The sequence below is a fragment of the Manis pentadactyla genome, chromosome 17, assembly GCF_030020395.1.
Source record: "Manis pentadactyla isolate mManPen7 chromosome 17, mManPen7.hap1, whole genome shotgun sequence".
Classification (NCBI taxonomy): Eukaryota; Metazoa; Chordata; class Mammalia; order Pholidota; family Manidae; genus Manis; species Manis pentadactyla.
This window is the reverse complement of record NC_080035.1, coordinates 55407398-55432290: the sequence shown is the minus strand read 5'-3', so window position 1 is coordinate 55432290 and position 24893 is coordinate 55407398. Positions and strand designations below refer to the sequence as shown.

At 39.1% G+C, this 24893-nt stretch overlaps 1 protein-coding gene across 27 annotated transcripts in view; it reads left to right on the top strand.

Moving 5' to 3' along the window:
* DOCK9 (dedicator of cytokinesis 9) overlaps positions 1 to 24893 on the top strand; it is a 286115-nt gene that overhangs the window by 213514 nt on the left and 47708 nt on the right. For 16 of the 27 annotated variants that reach the window (XM_036893855.2, XM_057494434.1, XM_057494433.1 and 13 more), the window contains 9 exons: positions 2297 to 2475; positions 2709 to 2822; positions 3194 to 3314; positions 7230 to 7363; positions 9278 to 9392; positions 12809 to 12875; positions 14260 to 14307; positions 16862 to 16998; positions 24640 to 24755. In XM_036893855.2, the coding sequence (XP_036749750.1) occupies positions 2297 to 2475; positions 2709 to 2822; positions 3194 to 3314; positions 7230 to 7363; positions 9278 to 9392; positions 12809 to 12875; positions 14260 to 14307; positions 16862 to 16998; positions 24640 to 24755 (1031 nt within the window). Of the gene's footprint in view, positions 1 to 2296; positions 2476 to 2708; positions 2823 to 3193; positions 3315 to 7229; positions 7364 to 9277; positions 9393 to 12808; positions 12876 to 14259; positions 14308 to 16861; positions 16999 to 17537; positions 17582 to 24639; positions 24756 to 24893 lie in introns of all 27 variants that reach the window. The other 11 variants (XM_057494438.1, XM_057494436.1, XM_057494437.1 and 8 more) reach the window with 2 other exon arrangements.

Sequence of the window (24893 nt, the reverse complement as noted above, 5' to 3'; positions counted from 1 at the left end):
CACCATCTTCATAGTCCTTGTCCATAGTGGTGGCAATAATCTGAGTCACAACATGGCTTTTCACATGCATTTATGTTTGCATGTCGAGTCTTTATCAAATGTCTGTATCCTTTTTTAAGTTTGAATAGAGTTAAGCTCATAGAGATTTCTTTGTCTTCACTAAGTAAGCCAAATGAATCAAATTAGGCTATAAAGTGTGTCAAGTAATGTTTTCTAAGTTTAGTCCTTATGTGTGGTCCGGATCATGTATACTAAGGGAATAAAGAAAGAAAAAGTGGAAAGATACCACGAAACTATGAATGACACCGAAGCCACCTGACTGTGAAAGTGAGAGAGAAACACACAGAGCATTTGTTCAGAGACATAAATATCTTCCCTAAATGGACTCGGGCTGCCTTTTATGGAGCAAAAAAGAGGATCATGGCTTTGGGGTTGGCATTCATGCACAAAAACAAAACAAATATTTACCAGCATCAACTGGGTCTAGCCTTGGAAAATAGCCCTGGAAAAGGATGAAACTCCCTGGCTGTTCACGTATTTCCCTCAGTAAAATATGTAGAATGATAGAAACTGACAGTGATGAGGAGAGAAAAATAAATCAAGGAAGGGGATATGAATGGGGTGGCATTCGAGAAAGGAAGGCCAGGAGAATCCTTACTGAGTAGGGGACTTCACGTGGTAATTGTATAAAAACGAGGGTTGAGCATCCTGGGCTGAGGGAACAGCCAGGCACTTGGCATCACCGAGCTAAGTCCAGCCCACCTGCCTGATCACACTCCCCACTATTCCCCATTCCAGACACACCTGCCCGCTCCCAGCTCCTCACACACACATGGTGCACCCCTCCCACAGCCACCTGCCTAGGGGAATGCTCATCTTCCTCCCTGGTTATCACTCAGCACCTCCTGTGTGGGGCCTGCCAGGGCTCCTCACTCTCTCGCACTACCCCAGCTAGAATTCATTGCTCCCCACCCTGCACATCAAACCTGGTCATACCCTTCATACCCTCCGTGTCCTTGCAGTCTGTTATTAGCCCACCTGTACTGAGGACCACGACTCTTTCCCTTGCATCTGTCAGGGTACTGAAGGCAGCCCCTATTCCTAGTGGTTGGGCAGTGAACGTGCGCTTATGCCCACCCTCCCCTCTGAGCTGGCAGGGCCCAGGTGTTCATCCTGCAGAACTGAGAGAAGTGGAAATCCTTCAGGTGACCAGCAGACTCTTATAGGCAATTAGTAGACCAGCAGGGTATTTGGTGGCCAAGAGGGGCTTCCCTACGCAGGTGGGCATGGGTCACCTACAGATTTTTTGCCTTACAACACAGATAGAAATTAAGTCTTTTTGAGTGTTTTCCTTTCGTTGCCCCTTCTCACCTGCTGCACCTTCTGTGCACATGCAGGGGTAGCTTTACAAGTAACATCTAATGTGGATTTAAGTCAAGGAAGAGGTTTGTAGAGTTTCCTTAATAACGGATTCAGTGTGAGGATTCAACAGCTTACTGAAAAGGTGTACCTCCGCTGTAGAGTGAGGCTTAGCTGCTTTTATTTTCCCTCCCTCAGTAGGTTCCATGTTTGCCGCTCTCTTTTCCAAGAGAGCTTGCTGGTGATCTACTAGTTTGGTTTGGTGCTTCTTCCATCTTAGTTTGAGTTTATATTAGTGTTTTTTATTTGCTGTTAGAGGTGCAGATGTACTGAGTGTACTTTTAAAATATCTACATTAAAGAATCTCTTCATTTAGTGGTAGCAGAATAAATAGGTTATATGTTAACTTATGTATTTCAAACACATTGGATTTTAAATGGAGCCTACAGGTATTAATGGCTGGAAAATGGATTCATGAACTCATATAGTAAAGAACATTTTAATAAACCATGTATATTTAGTCTTTAATTACATTTGATGTACAGATTACTTCTCTGTAATACTGTCAATTAGTACAATAACATTTTAAAATTTCATATCAATAACAAAATTACATTTTTAATGCAACCTATGTTGCTTCATATTCTACAGAGTACTGAAACAATTCAGTACCTTAATAATTATGCAGGATGTAATGTCTTCCAAAATTGAAACCCAGTACAATTACTTGCATTTAAATTTTGTCTTCATTTAAGAATTTGATGTGTTAGGAAGTAGAGCAGTATTTTGGATAATCAACGTTTTCCCATTTGAAGCCAAGTCTAATTATCTGTTGACACACAGGGTGGGCTGAATGCAGAAGGTGGGTTTGGTTTTTGTTTTATTCAAAATGCATTATAGTCTCTCTGACTAAAGCAGTTTCTATCCTCATTTTCAGATCTCCAGCTTGACTACTCATTAACGGATGAGTTCTGCAGAAACCACTTCTTGGTGGGACTGTTACTGAGGGAGGTGGGGACTGCACTCCAGGAGTTCAGGGAGGTCCGGCTGATTGCCATCAGCGTACTCAAGAACCTGCTGATAAAGCATTCTTTTGATGACCGATATGCTTCGAGGGTGAGTGGTCCCTGGTGGAAGGAAATATGGATCGATAAATGTCCTTTATTTTAAGTAGTATAACCAATAAGAAAATTGGTGGTAATAGCGCCAAGACTTATCTCTGTTTATGCAATAAAAACTAGTAACAGTCTATATAGAAAGGATCCAAATGTAGATGGCTGGTGCCAGCTCAGTCTATCATTCAATTCTCAGGCCACAGGATAAACTTACAGTGTGTACCTTTGTTTCAGAGCCATCAAGCAAGGATAGCCACTCTCTACCTGCCTCTGTTTGGTCTGCTGATTGAAAACGTCCAGCGAATCAATGTGAGAGATGTGTCACCCTTCCCTGTGAACCCCGGCAGTGTACGTAAGCATATTCACATAGACACAGTCTGAAGGAGGAAACGTATGAAATAATCTAAAGAAATGTTGGGTGTCAGAACTTTGGAAAGGGAAGGTACTAGACCTTCTGGGCAAACAGAAATAATAACTTTTTGGATCAAGATTTCTCTGCCCACAGGCTGTAAATATCCTGGGTTTCCTCCTCCTGGCCCCTCTCCGTTGCATCCGCCACCTCCCTCCCTCTCACACGCCTGCCGCTGCTCCTCCCACTCAGGCATTTAACTTGTCAGGCTGTTCTGTCTTGTTCTAGCGCTTGCCTGCACACATCCAGGAACAGCTGATGACTCTTAAAATCATCTTGGATTATTTCTTGTCTTTCTCCCTTTTGACAGACTGTGAAGGAAGAATCAGTTGCTTTGCCAGCTGTAAACCCATTGGTGACGCCGCAGAAGTCTGGAAACACGCTGGATAACAGCCTGCACAAAGACCTCTTTGGCGCCATCTCTGGCATTGGTAATGCTCAGTCCTCTTGCGTCCTTCCCTGGTTTAATTCTCAAAGTATCTTTAACCCAATAGTTTGTTAGCATCTCAAACTTTCAAATTAGGATTTGGAAGCTGTTGAGTTTCTGCTTTGAATATTCTTTTCCTGGTTTTGACACTTACTGAAACTCCCCAAGTCTACCCTGAAATAAAGATCCTAACATTTTCAGGAATTCCAAATATAGTACATTTAGTTACTTATTTGTACTGTCTGCTTTTTATTAACACTTAATTTATCATTTCAGACCTTTAAATTGGGTTGTTCATGCTTACAGAAAAGGAGTATCCTTGCAGATATGTGTGCAGGATGGGTAGGATTTATTTGTAGTCACAGTGATGTAGGTGAAATGTAACAGTAATTTCTGAGGATAGTGGTTTATGGCTAGAATCCTAAGATCAGTTTTCTAAAATCTTCTCTCCTAGAATATTTTTTCTGTCTGAAATAATGTAAGAGCAACCCCCACGCAGAAGAAAACAGATGGCATAAATTAAGATTCAAATTGAGTAGTTTCTCAGTAAGAAAATACCTGAGAAAAATATTCACTCAAATTCTAACTAATTGAGCACTTGTGCCATGCCAGCTCTTTCACAAAGATCATGGTACCACAAAAAAAAAAAAGACATGTCTTCACAGAATTGTCAGATACAGGCTTATCCTCTTTTCTCTCCATCTCTTTCACCACACTTTGAGTAAATGAAGCATGTGGCATTATGGCTAGTGTTCAGACCACCCAATAGTGGGACTAACTCATAGGGCAGAATATAGGGCAGTCCTTTTATCTAATTAATGGGCAGGACTATTGTTCACTCTGAGTGTACGTCTTTACCCTTTGTGGTGGTGGTGGTGTTAACATGCTCTTTTTTCCCTTAAGCGATAAAACCGTGCAGAACAGAAGACTGGAAATCTTGCACCCATGCCCAAACTTACCCTGCAATACCAATACCAATCCATAATCTTACTTATGTTTATGTATATTTTTCATTAGGCATCACAAATTAAATGAATTAACTGTGTACAGTGCTTGGCACAGAGCCTGGCATGTGGCGTTTCCATCTGCCTCTCTCCAGGGCCTTTGCTTTCCCTTCTTTGCCCTGCTCCACCTACAGGCCCAGCTGCTGCTCTGGTGGGGGGGGCTCTTTGCAAAGGGTTTTGTCTGCAGTGGTTCACAGCACTGGCTCTAAAGTCAGACAGATGCAGCTTTGGATCCAGTCTCCTTTTCCTCCCTTTGCCGATTGTCATAGGCAGGGTCTCTCCTCTTCACCCTCCACGTCCACATTTCGACACAGTCATAATGACTGATGAAGAGCTCATGGAATGTGTATAGTGCTTGGCATGGTAAACATTCAGTGTTGTTACTGGACTGCCGTTAAAATGAGCATGATTCTTTAGTACTACTCACGCTTTGTGATGACTATAGAGATGAGCCATTGGGTATCTTTAGCATGACTCAAATGGCATAAATGCCCTTCGATTGCTCTGTGTTCATGCCAGTTATGGAAAGTACTTGATACTGATTTGGTTCTTTTTCACTCTTGAATTTCAAGATTTAAATTCGCTTTACATAGGAATTCACCACAAAAGACTCATTTATATGCGAGCTTCATTATTTCCCCCATCTTTAAAGACTTAAATCCTGTGCCCTTCAGGAAAGCCGTCAGGAAAGCTCCCACTTCCGTCCTAGGGTTACTGGTTGTTTTCTGGTAGCTTTAGCAACTCCTCTTTTATTCATCAAGGAGTTTCCAGTTAACTTCAGTCCCAGTGCTTATCCTTCAAATGCAGACTTTCTTCTCACTTCTCTATTCAGAAGAAATCCTGTTTCCACATATATTAAGAATGTACCCTCAGCAGTTTCTTATTTTTACTTTTTTGAGTGTCTTTGAAACATGGTACACAAAATTTCTAGAACTGATTCATTGCCTTGTTAAAAACTACTCTGAAATTATATTCATTTTAAAATGCACTGCATTCCTATGTTCCAGGTTCCTTTTTCCATCTACTCAGTGTTTTGCACTGGGCTGTCTGTACAGAGGGCACACGGGTGAACTAAACTTCTTTCACTTTACTTACATGTTGTCTAAGATTTTTTAAGGGTTATGCACTGAGCCAGGATATTAAATAAAAACATACACACATGCACACACATATACACACACAAAACAGGAACATATTTCTGCTAAGCATGTTGGTTTTGATTTACTGCATTCCATGTGTTTGCCTTAGATGAGGACTCTAGTTCTGGAATTGATCATAAAACTGAGAATTTAGGGTCTGATTTTACCTTACTGACCTCTTTCTCCTGATCTCTGTGTTCTACATTAAATAAGAAATCTGGGTAGATTAAGAAGACTGTAATTATAATTTCGTCATGATGTGTGTTTCTTTAATCTTTAGGTATAGGAATAAGCTCATAGTTTTTGTAGGGTTTTTACCTGCTCTTTGTCACAGACAGTCACAGTTTCTATTCTGGGGAGGTGCAGAATCTGGCCAAGGGTTGTATGTTCCAGCCTTCAAATTCTCCTGGCTCTTCTTCCCCTGATTTTAATACTCTGAATCAGCTTCAGGGATGGGGGTGGGTAAACCTGGCGTTAGGTAGGGGGAGGGATTAGCTTAGAAATGTCTCAGTCTGTGGCAGCTACTTTGCACGCTGAAACCTGAAAAGGACTAGCGTGTTCTGAGGTGCCGGTAAAGACCTCTTCAGCTTGGGCGTGGGGGCTGTGCCCCCAGCTTGCTGATCGCGATGCCAAAGTCTCCTCGCGCAGTGTGCGCACAGCCAGCCGGGCCTTTCTCCAGCACTCATGTCTTTTCGTTCAGCACAGAATGTACAAGTCTGAGAGTCATTTTTAATACTGTGATTTACTTAAGTCTTATCTAAGCAGAAGTCAATCTATTACTTTAAAAAATGCCATACTACCGAGATGGGGGCTGATTTCTGCCTTCAGATGCTGTTTTTTCATGGATGTCACAAATTTTATTTCCAAGTTAGATTTTCTTTCTGCTGCTAAGTATTTATTATAGAGATTACCATTCTTGGTTCACAGAACTCTTGTCTCAGTAATTTGTCATGGGGTCCTAGGCTAGAAGAAACACCTAGTTCTGTTCATTAGGTATACTTAGGGACAAAAATCTTAATAAGTACTGTGTCCTAACAACTGTCAGCATTTGAAAAAATATACATAAATTAAGAGAAAAAAATGTATTTTATTTTTAATAGCCACAGTTGTTACTAATGGGATGTGTGTGCCTGTTGGGCACTGCCCAGCTCTCAAATTTGGAATCAGATTGCTCCCCACCATCCTCATTTCTTGTTCCACATTGACTTTTACCCAGTGCCTGCTTTTTATCCTAGCAACCATCAAATACCTAGCTTCACAATGATGTGACATCATTGAAAGGAATGTAGCATGACCTAACGTTGAAATTGCAGTTTCCAGCAGATGTCAAGTCTCATTGTGTTTTTCTTGAAAATTAAAATTAAAATATCCCATGACACCCCTCTGAGTTTCCTAGGAAACCTCAGCATGCAATTTGAATACTGTGGGTTTACTGCATGACCTTAATTTTTTGATTTAATAATTTGTAGGTAGATATACCTTTTTAATTGTTAAAAGTCTTTAATCCATTCTGAAACAGTGTGCTCCTTTAATCTGAGCAATCAGAGGTGGTTTCTCATAAGTGAATTGATAGTTCTGTCTGAATGTTTCAGCTTAAAGTTTATCTCACTCTATACGGCATGGTTCTTTAAAGGTGAGGTAATTGATGCAACTCTTCAGCCAACTTTTTAACAGAGAAAAATAAGTGCCATAAAGCAATTTCCCTTAAAATTCAGTACTTATCTTTATTTTGTTCTGTCTCACAAAATCTTTGCTTTCGGCTTAATTTTTGTTTAGCTTCTCCGTATACAGCTTCAACTCCAAACATCAATAGTGTGAGAAATGCTGATTCCAGAGGATCCCTCATAAGCACGGATTCGGGGAACAGCCTTCCAGAAAGAAATAGTGAGAAAAGCAATTCCCTAGATAAGGTAATTTCTTTTCTTATAACTTAAGTGTTCCTTACAACTAATGGATTTAGCCCAAAGTAAACATACTTCAGTGTTCATTAAGTGTGACTTTTTGTTAAACAACTCAGTTAACCTGGGGTAGATGATCAGAGCATTTTCTAAAGATGGGGCCCATTCCTTGAAACCCCCTGATTCCAGTTTCTAGGATTTCAGATCAGGGCAGTGTTTACAGCTGAGTACCTTGAGTGAATGGGTCTGACAGGTTGGAAAGGTAGGGAAATCGAAATGCCACACACTTAAAATCCCCATGGTCTGTATGCCAGAGAGCACCGTTTATAAGCAGTTATCCACGCAGTTGGGTGTTGGGTCTAAGACCAGCTCCAGAAAAGGTTGATTGGTCATATAAGTGATTGAGGGATACAGCTTTACTTGAAATCTCATTGCTGACACTGCACCCCCAACATAGCACATCCTCCTCATCTGTGAATTTTTGTCTTGAAATAACTAAGGCTCAGAGTATTTGGAACTTTGCGGGAGTTGTTAAAGCTTGGCTTTAAACCTGCAACCACGATAGTTTAAACTCAGCTTGGCCACTGTTTTCCTAAGTTATTTCAAGTTACAGGTAAGCTCACGTACCAGTAAACAGGTTGACCGTTAGACTGTAGTGCTAGTTCTCAGAAACATGAAAAATGCCCTTCTTCAGCACCACAGCTGTAATTCTACCACATGTTTCCCGGGCTGGCATTGACACGATTATCCTTCAGTGCAGTTCTCGAGAACGCGCGCATCTCTGTGCGGGTGTGTGTCATGACGTGTTGAACCTTTCCCTTGACCCTGACATGCCTACGTGTGTAGAGGGAGAAGCTGCTCAGAAGGCACTCCGCTTGTGTCGCACGCAGTGCCGGAGAGGAGGAGAGCTGCCAGTCAGCCAGGAGAAACCGAGTCACTGTGGATTTTTCCCTTCTAACGATTCCACCTTTGCCGGAGGAAACTGTGCATGCTGCACCTTCCCTCCTCCTGCAAGATGTACTGAACCCTTCCGGTGCCTCTGATGAAGTGGGTGGGCGCCATGATGCATCCGCACTGCACTTTTGCCACTAATTACACCTGTACTTCTCCCTATAATAAAAATATTCATGTATTATTAATTAAACTTGTTTATTATATATTTTTTCAACTACCCACCAGTACCTTGAATGAAAGATATTTTTTCACTGATCTTTCTGCTGTGGTATTTGGCAAAGAAATCTTCCTTTTCATTTGGAAATAAAACTTTGAAGATTTTAAGATCTCGTATGTTACATGTGAGCCTGCTGTCTAGTGGCAAAACTGCCCTTACTGTGTGCCCTGAGCTTTCTGAAGTTTGCGGTGTTGAACTAAGCTGATGACAGAATGGTCTCATCAGTTTAGGGTCTCTGGCCATGCTGTGCTGAGGTGTCCCTGTCTATCCCTATCGGGCACCTGCCTGTTATTGTCCCCCAAGAGTGTCCCTCTATCTCAGCGGAATGACAGGGACTTGGCTCCAGGCTTTTGTGGCTAGTATATAACAGCACCATCGGCTTTATTTGCTGTTTCAGCCACTGATGTTTTCCCTAGGATGCGGTTGGTTCTGCAGTGCCTTCTGAATCATAGTTTCTGTGTTTGATCCAACACATATACTTTTTTGCATGAGGTTTTTGACCTGCTTGAAAGGTCTGTGCCTCCTGGCTTGTCTTGTAGGAAAGTATGCGGAGAGACAAGCCAGGTCTTTTACGGAGCAGCACTTGTGTGTATTCCCTGGAGGAGTGCCTGCAGTTTGATGGCAAATTGTTTATACCTTCCAATTGTATGATTTGACTCAATTCTAAGAATCTTTCTCTTGAAGGGGGAAAAGTGAACCTATTTTGTTTTACTTGTAAGGTAGTAGAAAAATCACCTATATTGCCTTGTTTTTAGCACCAGCAAAGTGGCACTTTGGGAAATTCTGTGGTTCGCTGTGACAAACTTGACCAGTCTGAGATTAAGAGCCTGCTGATGTGTTTTCTCTACATCTTGAAAAGCATGTCTGATGGTAGGTAAAGATAAAGGTGGCTGTTTTACTTTCCTTATTTCAGTGTTTGATTTGCTTTGAAGTGTAATTGGTTAGAAGGATATAAGGATTTAAAAGGATTTTCTTCCCTTTTTGAAATACATTAATTTATTGAATGTGGTAGAAATAAAAGTCTTAATTTGGAAAAATATCTTTATCACCATATTCTAGAAAAAGAGTTTTAAAATGTGAATCAGCCTATTTAAAATTTTATATTAAACTCAGACCTACCATCTTAACTAAGAAAATGGAAGCAGGTAAATGAAGTAGCTTTTGATATTTTTTTTGAATTTCATTTTTCCAACAAACTTACTGGCCACTTGTGTAACTCTATTAGTCTCTTGAACTAGAAAATACAGTGTCAGGGGACCTGCACATCTCTTCCCATTAGAGGGCGTGTGACACTCCTGGCTTTAACTGGCAACAAGGTGCATTGTTTTTATTTTCTAACAGAAAGAGTGGTATCAGAGTAGATTAAGTTTCTGATTAAGAGTTTGACAACCACATTTTTTTTTTAAACAAAAATGACCACAACCATTAATGCTTTATCAGTACTACATAAAGCTTGTTACCCTTGACAGGATAATTTCAACACAGGTTTTGTGATATAACCATGAAATTAGAGGCATGGTACAATGTTGTATGTCTTAATCTTGGTAAAAAATATTGTCTTATTTTCCCTGCAACAAATGAGAAAGTGTACTGTGAGCTTCATTAGGGTCTCTGAGTGAATATGAATTCCTTTGAAAACAAAGTGCTGCTTTTCAAGGACCTAAAGACCTCTTGTGCTGCCATTGGATTGTCTGGTGATGGTAGGTGTAAGCATTAAACATCTAGGGGCAGGGATTTCGGCCTGAAAATAGTATTTCTTTTATGTCAAGTTTCCATTTCAGCAGCATTAACAGACTGACCTGGTTACTCAGGTGTTATGAACAGCATCCCTGAGCTTAAAGTGTCTCAGGATTGGATAGCTTTATTCTTTTGTTAATTTTTTACTCTAAAACAACTACTTTAAAAAGGGACAATCACGATTTTCCTTGAATGGTGACCAAATGCAAAAGCACTGGGCATTTATTCTAATACATGAGTTGTAAGTTGGAATTCTTCCCATTGAGTCAAAAGTTCCAAACTTTCCATCATGGTAGTGGCATTATAATCTTATAGTGGCATCATTATAATTCTGTTTTTCTTTTGTTGAAAATTTTCTTTAGAATATTTTAAGTTTCAAATAATAAACCTACATAACTAGAACGTAACTGCTTTTTAAAGATAAATACACCAGAAGTTTTGCATTCAAGTGGAACTTATTCTTCAAAGTAAGCTCTTTGGAAGGCCATGTACATATTTTAACATGTAACAACCTCTTCAGAAACAGTTTTAGGATTTTTTTTCAATGCCTTCAGGTTATCAATTTCTTTTCTTTTATAATTAGAGTGTTTGTGTCATGATTAAGAAATCTTCAGTTGCCCCCAGGGTCGTGAAGATACTCTCCTCTATTTTCTTTAAAAGCTGTAGTATTTAAATTTTCACACTTAAATCTTAATATCTACTAGAATTGATTTTTGTGCATGATGTGGGATAGGGAGGAAATTGCCTTTGGAGTAGTTTACCAGACAGACAACCAGAAGCGACTGTGTACCTCTGTAGCTAATCCTTCCTTTATCCCACATTCACCAAGCACCTTCTAGACCCTGGGCTCCTCTCTGCCTTCCTGTGCCTCCCCTCCATCCTCCAGAGGTCATCTCCGTCTTTCCTCTCTGCTCAGCTAACAGACTGAGCACAGAGCAAGGAGAGGCCTTTTGGGGGCCTCTCGGCTGGCAGTCTAGTTCTGTCTAATGTGCGCTGGGGTGGCCACCAAGGTCTGTAGGTGACCCAGAGAGGCCCTCCAGTGTACATTCAGCCCCCTGGATTCTCGCTACACCAGGATGGCCAGCCTCAAATAACTAGTCTATCCCTCTGGAATCTAAACTCAAGACCCCTGAAAGATGAAAGCTCCCTGACCCACTGTCATTATTGGTCTAATAGGCCAAATAAGGTAAAATTAGGTGTGCTTAATTAAAATCCCCATTCCATCATGACTCTTTAGGCTGATAATTGAGAGAATTATTTAACTTCTCTGAACCTTCACTAGCTTACCTGTAAATTAGAATTCTGCTTCCAGTGATGGTGAGGATTCAGTAACATGAAATACATGAAATCATGAGACCACCTAGCCCAGGCCTGCATGACAGGTTCTTGATACATACCCACCATTTCCCTGCTTGTCATCATTCTTGACAGGCCTGGAATAAAGTCCGTGGCTCTGAGTCTTCCTGAGCCATCAGCATCTCTCAGCTACCCTCTCACTCATCTCAGGCCCTAAAACTCAATGTCTTTTTCTCTGAGAGAAATCTTTTCACCAAGTTCTCAACCTCAGTGTGAAACGTAAGAATGCCATAATATTTATCAAATGATAACACATTGTGTACAACACTGAATGGTTAAGGGTCATATACAGAGACTGCTACCTGTAAATGAGTTTGTAGGATCTGCCTTAACTAAAAATATGCCAGGTCCTCTTGATAAAGAACAGGTGTGAGTTCTTAAGCATGAGTAGATTGCACCATCCTGTTGGGAAACAGGACTTGCACACACTGCTTTTTGGAAGGCTGTTTGGCAATACTGTCTTAACTTTTAAATACCCATACCATTTGACATGGCTCTTACACTTCTAAGAATTTGTCCTATAGGAGTACTAGGACACAGGAGCAAAGCTCCATGTGAAAGGATGTGCATCAAAGCATAATTTATGGTAGAAAAAGATTAGGGGTAAAAAAACAAGAAACTGTCTATCAGTAAGGGACTTGTTAACTCAATTATAGTGCTTCCATGGAGAGGGATATTTTACAGCTTGGAAAAGATTGAGATAGATCCATGCTACACTGCTGAATTAAAACTCAAAGGGAAACCAGTGTGTAGCATGGATACTTCCATTTCAGTGTGTGTGTATTGGGAAGGGAGTACTTACATAAATGCAAGAATTTTCAATAGATTCCTACTGCAGAGGATTTCTGTAGGAGATAAAGAGAAAGCCTAACTTTGGATTACATGCCTACTTGTATTCTTTAAAACTTCTAGTCCATTTAAGAGCATGTTGTGTGTGAGTTAAATTTGTACTCTATAGCAGTAGGTGATATATGATGAAATTAAAGTTCAAGTGTTCAAGTGTAACTTCTTTAAATTGAATAAGCCTATTGTGTATAATATCCAGTATAGATGAGTTACTGTGGTTTGTTCTTTGATCATCAATAAAAGGGGGCAGGGGAGGGTTTGGAGGCCTATTCTCTGAGATCTTGACCCATCTTATAATGTACATAGTACACACCATGATTCTGATTAAATAAATGTTTACTTTCTAGATGCTTTGTTTACATATTGGAACAAGGCTTCAACATCTGAACTTATGGATTTTTTTACAATATCTGAGTGAGTAGTTTTGTTTTTACTCATCACTTTTGATTTTTCTTGGCTAATTAAGAGGTGTGAAGAATACTATGCAGTTCAACCAGAAATGCTATATATTCACATCCACACTTACTTTCTAAGCCCTTTCCCCTGGACCTGACCCCAGCACCTGCTCCCAGGAGCTCATACTCAGAGGGAAGTGACCACCTTAAATTATTAGATATGTGGTAATTATAGATGAGAGATAATTTCTGTATGTACAAGCCATTGTAATAAAGGAACACAAATTTATTAGCTGAATTGGGTAAATATTGCATTTTTAAGTTGAATCAAACAACTCAATCACATGCAGAAAGTAAGACAAAAATTGCTATAATTTAAATGTGATATGTAAAAGGTGAAGTCTTACATAATATATATATATATTATCTCATTTTATCTCATCAATCTAAGTTTCTGATGTCCTTTAAACTCTTTGCTTTAGGAAACACGAATCAACAATCCCTTATCCAAAACTGCTGGGACAAGATGATTTTCTAAATACAGGATTTTTTTGATTTTTGAAAAATTTACATAAGATTATATTCCATAGCACCCCACCATCAAGTACATTATTGATTCTGCAGTAAAAAATTATTTCTGCAGTACTAAATTTATAATAGTTGGGAAAATCATAGCTATAAGTAGCTTTATATGTGTTAGTTGGGATCATGATTTGCTGCCAAATGTATTTGCATGAACTCAGGTGGAAACCTGCAGTGTTCAGAGCTTTGTGCATTTTGGAATTATGGGCTTGGTTCATAGTCTCGTGACTATTCTCTCTACTAAAATAAAGGTAGGAGTTGTCACATGAGATGAGATTTGGCACCAGAAGAACTTACTAGACATTATTTTAACTTCCATTAAATATTTTTTTAAAAATCAGTTTTGTAGATATATTAAAACAAAACAAAAGAACTTCATACTTGATGTCTGTAAGGGACTGGTCCATTTACTTAAGCCAAAAGAGAGAGCCCCTTACGTACATTTGAATGAAGACAAATAATCAACTCCAAACAGTACAGCAGTGCATATGGTTTCCATTGTGATTTCTAAGGCAAACTGCCTGGAATAAATGTCTATACCCTGAGCTGATGGACAGTCCTGTAGATCTTGGGCTTTTCTGCTGTGTAGCTCCAACTGCCCACCACAGTGCTGACAGCACAATAGGGGGCCTCCCTTGCAGGTTAGTAATTTTCTCTAGTTTTAGAGGGACCTTCTAGAGAATTTCTGAAAACCAGAAATAAAGGGCTCATGGTAGATTTAAGACTATTGAATAAGATCTTGTTGATGGATTTAAGTAAACAGTGCATTGAAAATAATTTTATCTCCACATTTCCCTGAAAATCTTTCATCCTGTCTGCAGAGTCTGCTTGCACCAGTTCCAGTACATGGGGAAGCGATACATAGCCAGGTACTGTGGGGGTTTTAGTTTGAAGTGTGTCATTCTGTTACTTGGATCTGAATGTGTGGGAATTCTCGACTGTGTGATTGGCAGTTGGAATTCTCATAAACAGCCATGAAGTCTTTGGATTGCCACCACAGAATCTGGTAGTACCTTTCGTCTATATTTCCTACATGTCTTTTGTCTGGTTTTCTCTCACATGTGTCTCCTGAAAAGGCGCTCCTTCTGGTCCCATTGCTGCACTTCTGCTCTTCCTTCCAAGCTCCCTTGTGTTGTTCCCTCTGCCTCCCCTTTCTCTTCTCCCCTTTCTCCTTCCTCAGTGATTTATCTTCCCCTGTTCCACTTTCAGAGACCTTTTTTATTTTTACCATTCTGCCTCCCAGCTACAAAGACGCAGATTTCTCACCCATGCACTTTCCTTCATTCTTCATAAAAGAGTGTTTCCAGTCCAGCTCAGATTTGTTTGGACTTCCATAAAAACTTTCTCTAAAGTTGAACCTTTTTTAAAGTGGAGCCTTTTCTCCTCTTATTCTGAAAAAGCTGTTCATGCCCTGTTTTTAATCTGACAGGCTCTGTTGAGTTTCATAAATCCTCACTCCTTGTCACACCAGACTCTTGGTCCCGCACCGAGCTGGCGGAGAGCTGGAAAGTCCCTGCGGTGGGCCCCCAGGCAGCTCCTGAGGGGGGATGTCCTCAGAGCACATCTTGTCCTTACCAAGTTCTTACTCTTGCCCTGTAGTCATCCAGCGTGTCTGTATGTGTCTTTTTTCCTGTGTTGTGTATTCTGTGAGAATGTGTGTATGGGGTTTTGGTCTAAGTATCCTATTTTTCTATTATTATTTTTAATAGTTTAATTACAAGTAAACATATTTATGTTTTAAGAAAAAGTTTTGAAATTTAGTTACAATTGAGATTTTTTTCTCATTTATAATTCTGCTTTATAGCAATGAAATAGACAAGATTTTTAAGACTTTCTGAGTGTGAAGGTTTTGCTTTTTATGTTAACTATTCTTTTCTTGGGATATTTGAGAAGTTTTCAGAGTTATGTTTTATGTTAAAGAATGTTTTCTTTTAAAAAGAGCAAATTTAGGGAGAGTATTTTAATGCTTTCCTCCTATTCTCTATTTTTAATTGAAATGTGGTAGTACTTAAAATTCTTTAATATTAACTCCTATTTTTTATCGTAACAGTAATTTTTACATTTGAGTTTTTGAATACTAAATGCAAATATATACAAGGTGTCCCTATACAGTAACACCTCCTTCCCTGCTTGACTTTATTGCCTTTAACTTTGTCATGTGAAGACGAGCAAACAGTGTATTTGTGACAGAAAGGTATTGTGCCAGGCAAGCTTCACACCCTTCTTGCAGTAACTGTCACATACGTCACAAGATGACATTTGGAAAATGTGCAAAATAGAATAAATGCCACAGAGCTGAACACAGTGAATGTAGGAAGCTGAAAATTTCTGCCCAATGAAATATTTTAGAATTGGGTTTTGTATAACTTGGTAACTTATTTTTTCAGTAGCTATAAATTTAATTTTTTTTGAAGAAAATCTTCTGTCCTCATAAGTACCCTGTATATATTTGCATATAAAGTATGCTTCCTTGGACTGTCTTAAAAAGAAGACAGGCATAGGAAGGCAGGGGAAGATGGTGCTGCTTGATTGTGTGCGCTGTGGGAAGACATGCCCTGCTTTATAGAGAATCACCATGGTCTCTGCTACATGTGAAAAAAACCCTGAGTGATCATCTAAATGTTGTTAATGTTTTCTATCCTTGGTGATCTGGATTTATGAATACTGCGCCTTCTCATTGTGTCACTGTGAAGTCACCCAGCAGCATGTTGCCCGATGATCCTCCATGCATGCCCTGTTCTACTCCACACAATAACACAATGAGGGAGATGGTTGGCTACGGGACAGGGGACAGGTGTCATTCTAGCACTGGCCTCATCTTTCATCTGCTCTGGTGTTGGTACACAGAAGGAAATCAGCTGTTTGATTGCTAACCCAGATCACTTTTCTATTTTCTTTACTTGACTGCTGACAAGTTTAACAAAGTGTGTGGCTCTTCTCCTTCCTGCCTGGGTAAGGATAAAGGTGTTAAAACTGTCGTGTAATCCCTCCCATTGCATGTTTGTTCTGTTTCTTCGAATGCATTATTTTAATCAAAAAAATATTTTTTTGCTCTTTAATAACAGATAAAATCCAAAAAGATTCGTGGTGTTTGGCAGTTTTTAGAATGCTAACTTTTAGCACCACATTGGACTGATGCTCAATTTTTTTTTAAGTACTGTTAAGTACTCTCTAAAACTGTAGAGGTCTCCGCTTTGGCTTGATTTTCGCTTCTCTGCCGTCAGGTGCTTTGCTGTGAACTCTGTGAGAGCTGTTGCCTGAGTGTGTGTCTCTGGCTCAAGCAACTCTAATCAGGCCTCGCTGCGCCTGGTCAGCACGTGGCCAGTCCCCTCTGTGCTGTGTCCTGGCCTTACTAATGCTCTTGTCTCGCTGCAGTGTAACAAGTCTAACTTTTGCTTCTATCCCATTTCACTCATGTTGCAGGAACCAAGAGGGGTTGGGACCCATAGTTCATGATCGAAAATCTCAGACATTGCCTGTTTCCCGTAACAGAACAGGAATGATGCATGCCAGATTGCAGCAGCTGGGCAGCCTGGATAACTCTCTCACTTTTAACCACAGTAAGTCCCATGACATACCATGTAACAGCCATCCATCTCATGTGACATCTCAGAGGGGAGAGCCCCAGGCCACATCACACCACATCACCAACTTGACTTTCCTTCCAGCTCAGAGCAAGTAGGACGAAGAGCTCGTGGTGCAGTTTCCTTCTTTGCAGGAGAGTGACATAATGTGGACCTCAGGCAGCTACGGCACTAGACCTTAAAGAACCCTCTGCCCCAACCTCTCCACTGAGTATTTTTAAAAACAGAATTTGGCAGGTTTGATAGCCAAACATTCTCTTATGTTTTTAATTTAATATTTGGATTCATTGCGTGTAGTCAGCTTACCATTGATTTCCCCTCCTGCAACTGTTGAGAACATCTGGGGTGGGTTTCTTTCACCCTCCTGATCCTATGCACGTAACTGATCAAGGGTCCACATTCTGACATTCCAGCTCTGAATGTATTCTTAAACTTCTGTGAAAACATAAAGCCCATGAATCAATTTGTGAGGTGTGGAAAAGCCAATAACAAAGTGACTTTTTCTGTGTTTTCAGTGTGAGAAAGATATCAAGTGTGCTTGGAATTTCTGTAGACAATGGTAAGATTTAATCAGGTTGAAGTCTGCTTATGAGATCGCTTCACTTGCAAACCGAGACCTTTTTGTTCATCTTGCCTTCCTAACTTTGGGGCTTTCTAACTTCACAATAGAGATTCTGACAAACTGTGGGAACATATTTTTAATTTACTTTTTTCAATCACCAGATGGACACAGCATCATGTGCTATTTCTAGAAACTTAAGTGTTTCATCTTAAGGGCTTCCCAAAGCAAACAACCTTAAATGTATCGACCATGTACCATTTAAAAAGCTAATGCAATCATTTATAATAAATACCATTTCTGTTAGTGATGTGTTCTCTGAATTGTTCCATCTTTTCTCCAAGCAAGACGTAGGCAGTTATGTTTTATCTAGACAATTATTTGTTCTCATTCCAAGTAATATCTTTAATACATGGTCATTAATATCTTCTCATCATTTCTAATCATAACAATTCCACTCACTGTGATTTTAGTACCTTTTTCTTAATACAGGCTAAGAGTAAAACAATATTCCCAAAGTTTTAAATTGATAATAGTTCTATGTAAAAAGGCTAAGGAATCAAAATACAGTATCTTCCCAGTCTTCCATACCAAAAAAATTAAATTAATGGTTATTGTCTCTCTTTATAAGACTCTAAGATTAATTTAAATCTGTGTTACATCCTGCCACACATTGAATTGGTAACCTTAAGACGCTAGCTCTGAGTTCTTTACTTAGCTATAGAATGTACATTATTGACACTTTCAAGGATTTAATACTTAATTTTTCAACATTGTGTCTGTTAAGGCTTTTTCTAGCTTTGCAGTCAAAGGGTTGAAACAAAAACAAGAGTTTCATTATTTTTAGTTTTCATTTATTATTTAGCAAACAGAAATTAAATTCCCATTTTTCTTCAGGACCTGCTACATTGTCTTTGTCCAGATAATTTATAACATGGGGACTATCTCACTGTTAGTTAAAATAAATCTTTAAATTTTAAAACACTTACAAAAGAAAATCCATAAACAGACCAAGTCCCTACCTCCAAAGATAGTCGTTTAGGAAATGCAGAAAACAAACAGAAATAAAATGAATGATCAGCACAGGAATGAATAACCTTAATCCACTAAGATGCAGAGCAGTTTCCCCCGCTGCAACGGGATTTTGCGGTGGTGGCTTGAATTGGAGGAGAGAGACAGCTGGCAGTGTTTTGCTGCCAAAAACCATATCGCTAATGTGGTTGGCTTCCAGTCTCTCTTCCTGCTCCTGCAGAGAACCCGTCCTTCCTGCTTCTCTCCTCTTTCACCCTGTAGTTTTTGCTTTAGTTTTCTGTAACACCATCCTCAAAGTTTCTCTTCTGTCTTCCCAGTGAACAGCGTGTTGCTGATTCTTTTAGGTTTCTCCTGAATCCCTACAATTCCTGCTCATCCCAAATTAGTCTGAAGTCTCACAGTCCTTGCTTCTTCCCCTAGAACTCAGTCTTCACTGATATCTCTGATTCGGACTATATACTTGTGTGGCTTCAGCCTTTCTCTCTGCTAACTTTCTGAGCTCCAAATCATCATCTAAGCCAAAAACAAGAGAAGGGAGTGTATACTGTATGTATACATGTGTATGTGTGTAATCATGTATGTATATGTGCATACATGATTTTTTTACATCTGTACCTAGGTAGTTTATGGGAAATTTAGTCTCAAAAAAAATTCCTATTTAACATTGAATACAGTACCTTCTGTTGGACCAACCAATATAATGTAGATCCAATAGTGAGAGACTTGCTGGGATGCCAGAGTCTAAAATGAATTAATTTTAGAAAAGAATATAAATAGGAAGAGTTCCCTGTACACCTGCATTTTTCCCTTTTTTCTCTGTCTGGGTAGGAAAGGCTTTGCCAGACCTCAGCATGACCAGCAGGGAGCAGCAGAGAACCATGAGAAGCAATCGAATGGCGGCCATGTTGCATGCCCCTGTCACCCATTAAGTAGAACATGGGAAGTACACATGTCACTGTAGCAGGGACTTATCTTTACTCAGATTTTGATAGGAAATAATGAAAATGACAAATCTTACTGTAGCCATTCTTAACAATTTCAGAAACATTCAAAAGATAGAGTTTCATTATTTGGGTCATTGCCCAGGCACATGAAAATAAATATTTACAACGTTAAGGCTTTGGACCTATTTACTGTAAAGTGCATGCATTATGTATCAGTAGAACCTATTTGTGTCAAATGACAAATTGAGAGTGATGGTTATATATAGACTTTTACATAAACCATTTTGGGAGGAGGAAACATGTTTGCAAATAAGTGATACATTTACAAAAAGTATAAAAATAGCACTTCAGTTACTTTGCTGTTATGTTGTTCCAGGAATGTATTAAACTCATTTGCATGATAATTCATATTTCCCACTGGTGAGGTAGGGGGAAAGGCCAGCCAGGAGGTAGAAATGCTTGAAGAAAACTTATTATTTCATATAACTCAATATAAGAGACAGTTTAAATCACTGGATGAAATTGCAGAGAATCAGATTTCAGGTCAATATGAGAAAGCGTTTTCTGATTGAACTGTCCATGAGCTGGTATGGAAACTTGTAGATGGAGGTGTGAAATCAGACTAGGTGAGTGGCCGCTTGGGGGTACTGTCCAGGTCACTGAAATATTATATGGGGAGGTGAGGAGTTGGATAAGATGCCTTCCAGGACCTCATCTAATTCTGAAGTTCTTTTGTAGGTAGGAAGCATGAGTAAGAAAATGAACATATGTGATAATTAAATTCCTTTTATAATATTGAATTAATATGAAAAATGCAGAAAATGCCTATACCCTCTCAAGTAAAATTTGTATTTTTCAAAAGGTTTTAAGCATGGTAATATATCTTTAAAAATCAGTAAAATGGGTTTGGATACTTCGTATCTCTATATTCAAGATAGTAAGTGAAATGTTTGTTTATAAAGCCGCATTTCCTTGATTCTGAAGTGGGTTTCCCTGATTTAGAGATACATTTTTTGCACATTTGCTAGCATTCCTGAAATCTGGGTGTGTCTTAGAGCTGTATCAGATGGACGTTACAAGTATGTCTTGCATGTTACTTACAGTGTGGTATCCTGTCACTGATTGGTGCTTCTTGCTATTGGTGGGGTTTCAGAATTGAGAAAGACTGGCACAGTGCCCATGTAAAGTCAGCCTTTTTTTATGTTTTTAATATCCTTAAAGAGGACTTTAAAATACATGGTTTGCTTAAGCCAAGTGTTCTCACAGTTTGGGGTGTATATCCCACACTAGACACTGTTTTCAGGTACAGTGAAACATTAGATTGAGGTATTCTTTGGAGAAGCAGCAGCAGATGGGGATAATCATTTTCTTGAGAATAAACTCTGAGATTATAGACTAGTTCCACATATCATTTGGAGCATATTTGTTTTCTTGGTGTGTGATTCAGAGGATAGATAACAAATCACATAATTTTGTCTTGGAATATTATTCCTTATTCTGTTCTGTACTCCTTGCCCATCTGTAAGGAAAATCTTTTTAGCAATAAAAATGGTATAGAGATGAATAATAGATTGTTTAGAGGTCTGATATTTTGCATAATGTGCAGTTAGTAAAGTCTATAGACCATGAGGTAATACATCTAGGAAGCTAGTTCTTCTACATTTGGGGACTTATTCTGACAAGAAAATTCCTTGTTACAGACAGGGAGAATTCTGTGACTTTCTTATATTCATGGAATTGTCCCTAAAGCAAACTGATATTATTGTTGTTGTTATTTATGCTAATAAATTAGAAAAAAATTCCTTGTTCAGTTATTTGTATTTTTCTCGTAAAACATATTATTTTTCTAGATTTATATTATGGGCCATAGGAAAAAATTAGAAAGAAAAACAGGAATTCTGGTTTCATAAAGTATGAAGGCAGCAATCAAAATGGAAGTTACTCCTGTGAGAATATGTATCTGACTTCTAGCACAAAGGCCCTCTAGTATTTGGAAAAAACGAGTGGCTGCACATCAGGCTTCTGTCTGTCCTACCACATCAGCTCTGATACCGGAGGGATCAGATCGTTTACAGAGGTAGTCAGCCTTACTCAATTGAGCTGTACAGGAAACAGGAATTTATGAAACAGTAAGGTTAAGTCTTAACATAGCAGATGATATTAGGAAAAAAATCCCATCCTTGGCCTCTGAGTGTGTAAAAGTTTTGGGTTTTTAGAATAAATCACTTCTCAGACTGATAACAGAATGAAAACTGTGTGAACGTGAGCAGTGACCCTGAAGGACTCTAGGGCAATCCATGACGTGCGTGCCAAAGATGGCACATCCGGAAGTCCCGCCCCTCTCCCTGCAGACCTGATGAAGACCATCAGTGCCCCCTGGTGGAAATCAGTAGGGCCAACACAGCACGCTCACTGAGTGGGTCAGAATCCACTTGATCAGCTTGTGCAAAAAGTTGCTGGTACTATAAGAAATTGCTCTCTTAAGACCCCTATTTTGGATTTACCAGCTCAGTTTCATTTTCCAGTGTTGTTCTATGACATGTTGACTGTTGATTAAAGTCTCCCCTCATGCCCTGCTTTGTTGCAGGCAAGCAGTCCCTGGAGCAGGTATCTGTGGTGAACTGTCCACACAGTCTCTACCACTCTGACCTCTCCACAGGGTCACTTACCTGGGGATCTTTTAACAGTACTAGCTCAGGAATCCTGTTGATATTTTAGATGAAACAGTTTTAGAAAAAGAAATTATAACTAGTTGTGGGTAAAAGGGTCCATTTCTTTTATTCTCATATGAATCAGACACAGACAGACATTTCTATGTGAATCTGACTGTTATTCTAAAGGGTGTTAGATAGTGTCTTGATAATGGATGGTGTAATAGCTTAGAGAAATACTATCATATCACCTTTTCATACATGTATGCATAATTACATAACTAGCATGGCCCATTGATGATATGTATTTTTAAAACAATACACTGCCAAATTACAGTTGTTGAACTGTTCCAGACCTTCAGCCAAGAGTAAGTAAATGCTGTGGGATTTCTTCAGTATGTTGGTCATCTCATCTGTAATGGTCACACTTGGATACACTTAGACAGTAAGTTACCTTGAAAAAGAAAAGGACAATTTTGTATAGAGAAAAAAATTAAAATAATACACAAAGCAAGTTCCTTGTTGCATTTAACCCAGACAACAAAACTTCATCTAGGGTAAATGGCAGCCCTCGATAAAGAGTTCTTTTCACCTGCATGATTATTTTGGTTGGTCTAATAGAAGGTGGTATTTTTTTTGTCCCTTCTTGCCCTGGTTTGTCATCACTTTAACAATGATCATCCATTTGTTTGTTTACCTCTTGTCTCTGTATCTTACCAGACAAACTTGCCTAATGAGTAGATAACTTGGCTTACAAAGGCAATACAATAAGTATTAGTACCAAAAAATATCCATCTTTCTTTCTCTGGCAGATTTCTTACCAAAATAGCAGAAATAAAAAGAAGACAGGACTAGTATGGTGCCAAATGTGTTGCCTAGCCCAGTGACTGACTCTGTTGCAGTGTGAAAATAATGCTGTCTGCAAACAGAAAACTTCAGAACCACCTTTTTTAAAAGCAAAGCAAATTGGATGAAAGCACATAACAGTATTTTTAGCATATTTTTAAAAAGCACCTCAGTAGCTTTGAAAATCTTCTTTGTAGTCTTTTACAAATCATTCTGTAACTCTGACATTTATAAAAGTAAGAATAACATCATGATAATTACTTAATTTTATCCTGACAATATGTACTATGGTACAGTGACCTGTGTAAGAATTTGGAGTGTAGTTTATGGTTTTTTCCCACTAGTGGCCCTAAAATTCTCTAGGTTTTCTGTACTTTATTTTTCTGATCTATATATAAAATGTCCTCCTCTCTGGAGTATTAAGAAAATTACCTACATAGTAAGTGTTGATTTACTCCTTGGAGAAAGACATTATGTGAGGAGGTTATATATATTGCTATCTTTCCTTGTAATCTACATCAATACTGTAACATCTTTGCATCCCTATATATATTTCTGCTAATGCATACCATTTCATAATTTAATATTTCAAATTGTATGTCAAACTACATTTATATCAGTACTAAATTGGTTTTACAGGAACACATAGATTTCAGTTTGTATTTAAATTATGATTCTTCAGTCTTTTCCTTTTCTTAAGCATTTCTTTCAGACATACTGGCTTTTATGCTTTTTATTAAAGCAAATAGAATACCATTAACAGTACAGTCAACTCTTGGTTATCTTTCATGATTCTAGCTGATAATACAGATCTTTACATTATTGACATTATTGACTTAACTCTTACGTATTCACTATGTGCCAGACACTATTCTAAGAGCTTCACAAATATTAACAAATTTCATGCTCATCACAACCCTTCAAGGTAGATACTGTTATCCCTATTCTACAGATCAGGAAACTGAGGTATAAAGAGGTCGAATAACTTGCCCAAGGCCACTCGGCTAATAAGTGGCCAAGCTTAATTCAGCAATCAGCAGCCTGACCCTTAGCTCATTTCCTTACCCCCTGTGCTGTGCCGATGTCTTGTCTGTGTGGGAAGCTTTAAAACCTCATCCACCTTCCCCACTCCCACCAGCCTAACATCTCAGTCAAGTGGCTCAATTAATTGACTCTTGTCCAGGTACCTTCCTGGCTCTTGTGCTTACTAACTATGACTTAAGACAAGCTGTTTAGCCTTTCTGTGCCTCTATTTCCTTACCCGCAGACATGGTTTAATAATGTACCTACTTCATAGTTCTGTTGAGGGATTAAATGAGCCAATATATGTAAAGTTCATAGAACTATGGCTGGCACATAGCAAGCACACAATGAATGTTTACTGCCATTATTTCCCTTCCAGAGTACAAAAAGAGTTATAACTGAATGGAAACATTAATTACCACCCCCCCCCTAAAAAAAGTAAATAGGCAGACAGGCCCTGAAGTAAGCCTTCTGTAAGTAATCAAAAGTTGACTGTGACTATACCATCCCACCAGCCTCTCTGCAGCCGCTTGGCAGTGACCTTGGCTTACAATTTATGCAGGCTATGGCCACTCGGACGCAGATGTTCTTCACCAGTCGCTGCTTGAAGCCAACATCGCTACTGAGGTGTGCCTTACGGCTCTGGATACTCTCTCTCTATTTACACTGGCATTTAAGGTTTGTATTGAACAGGTATTTGGCATTCATGGTCAGAGCTTTACCTTTTAAATTCATTCTGTTTACTTAGCTGAGCCAGCAGAAACCTCTTGTCTTATTTTTACACCTTCAACTATTTTTGCCCTGTAAAGAAACCAT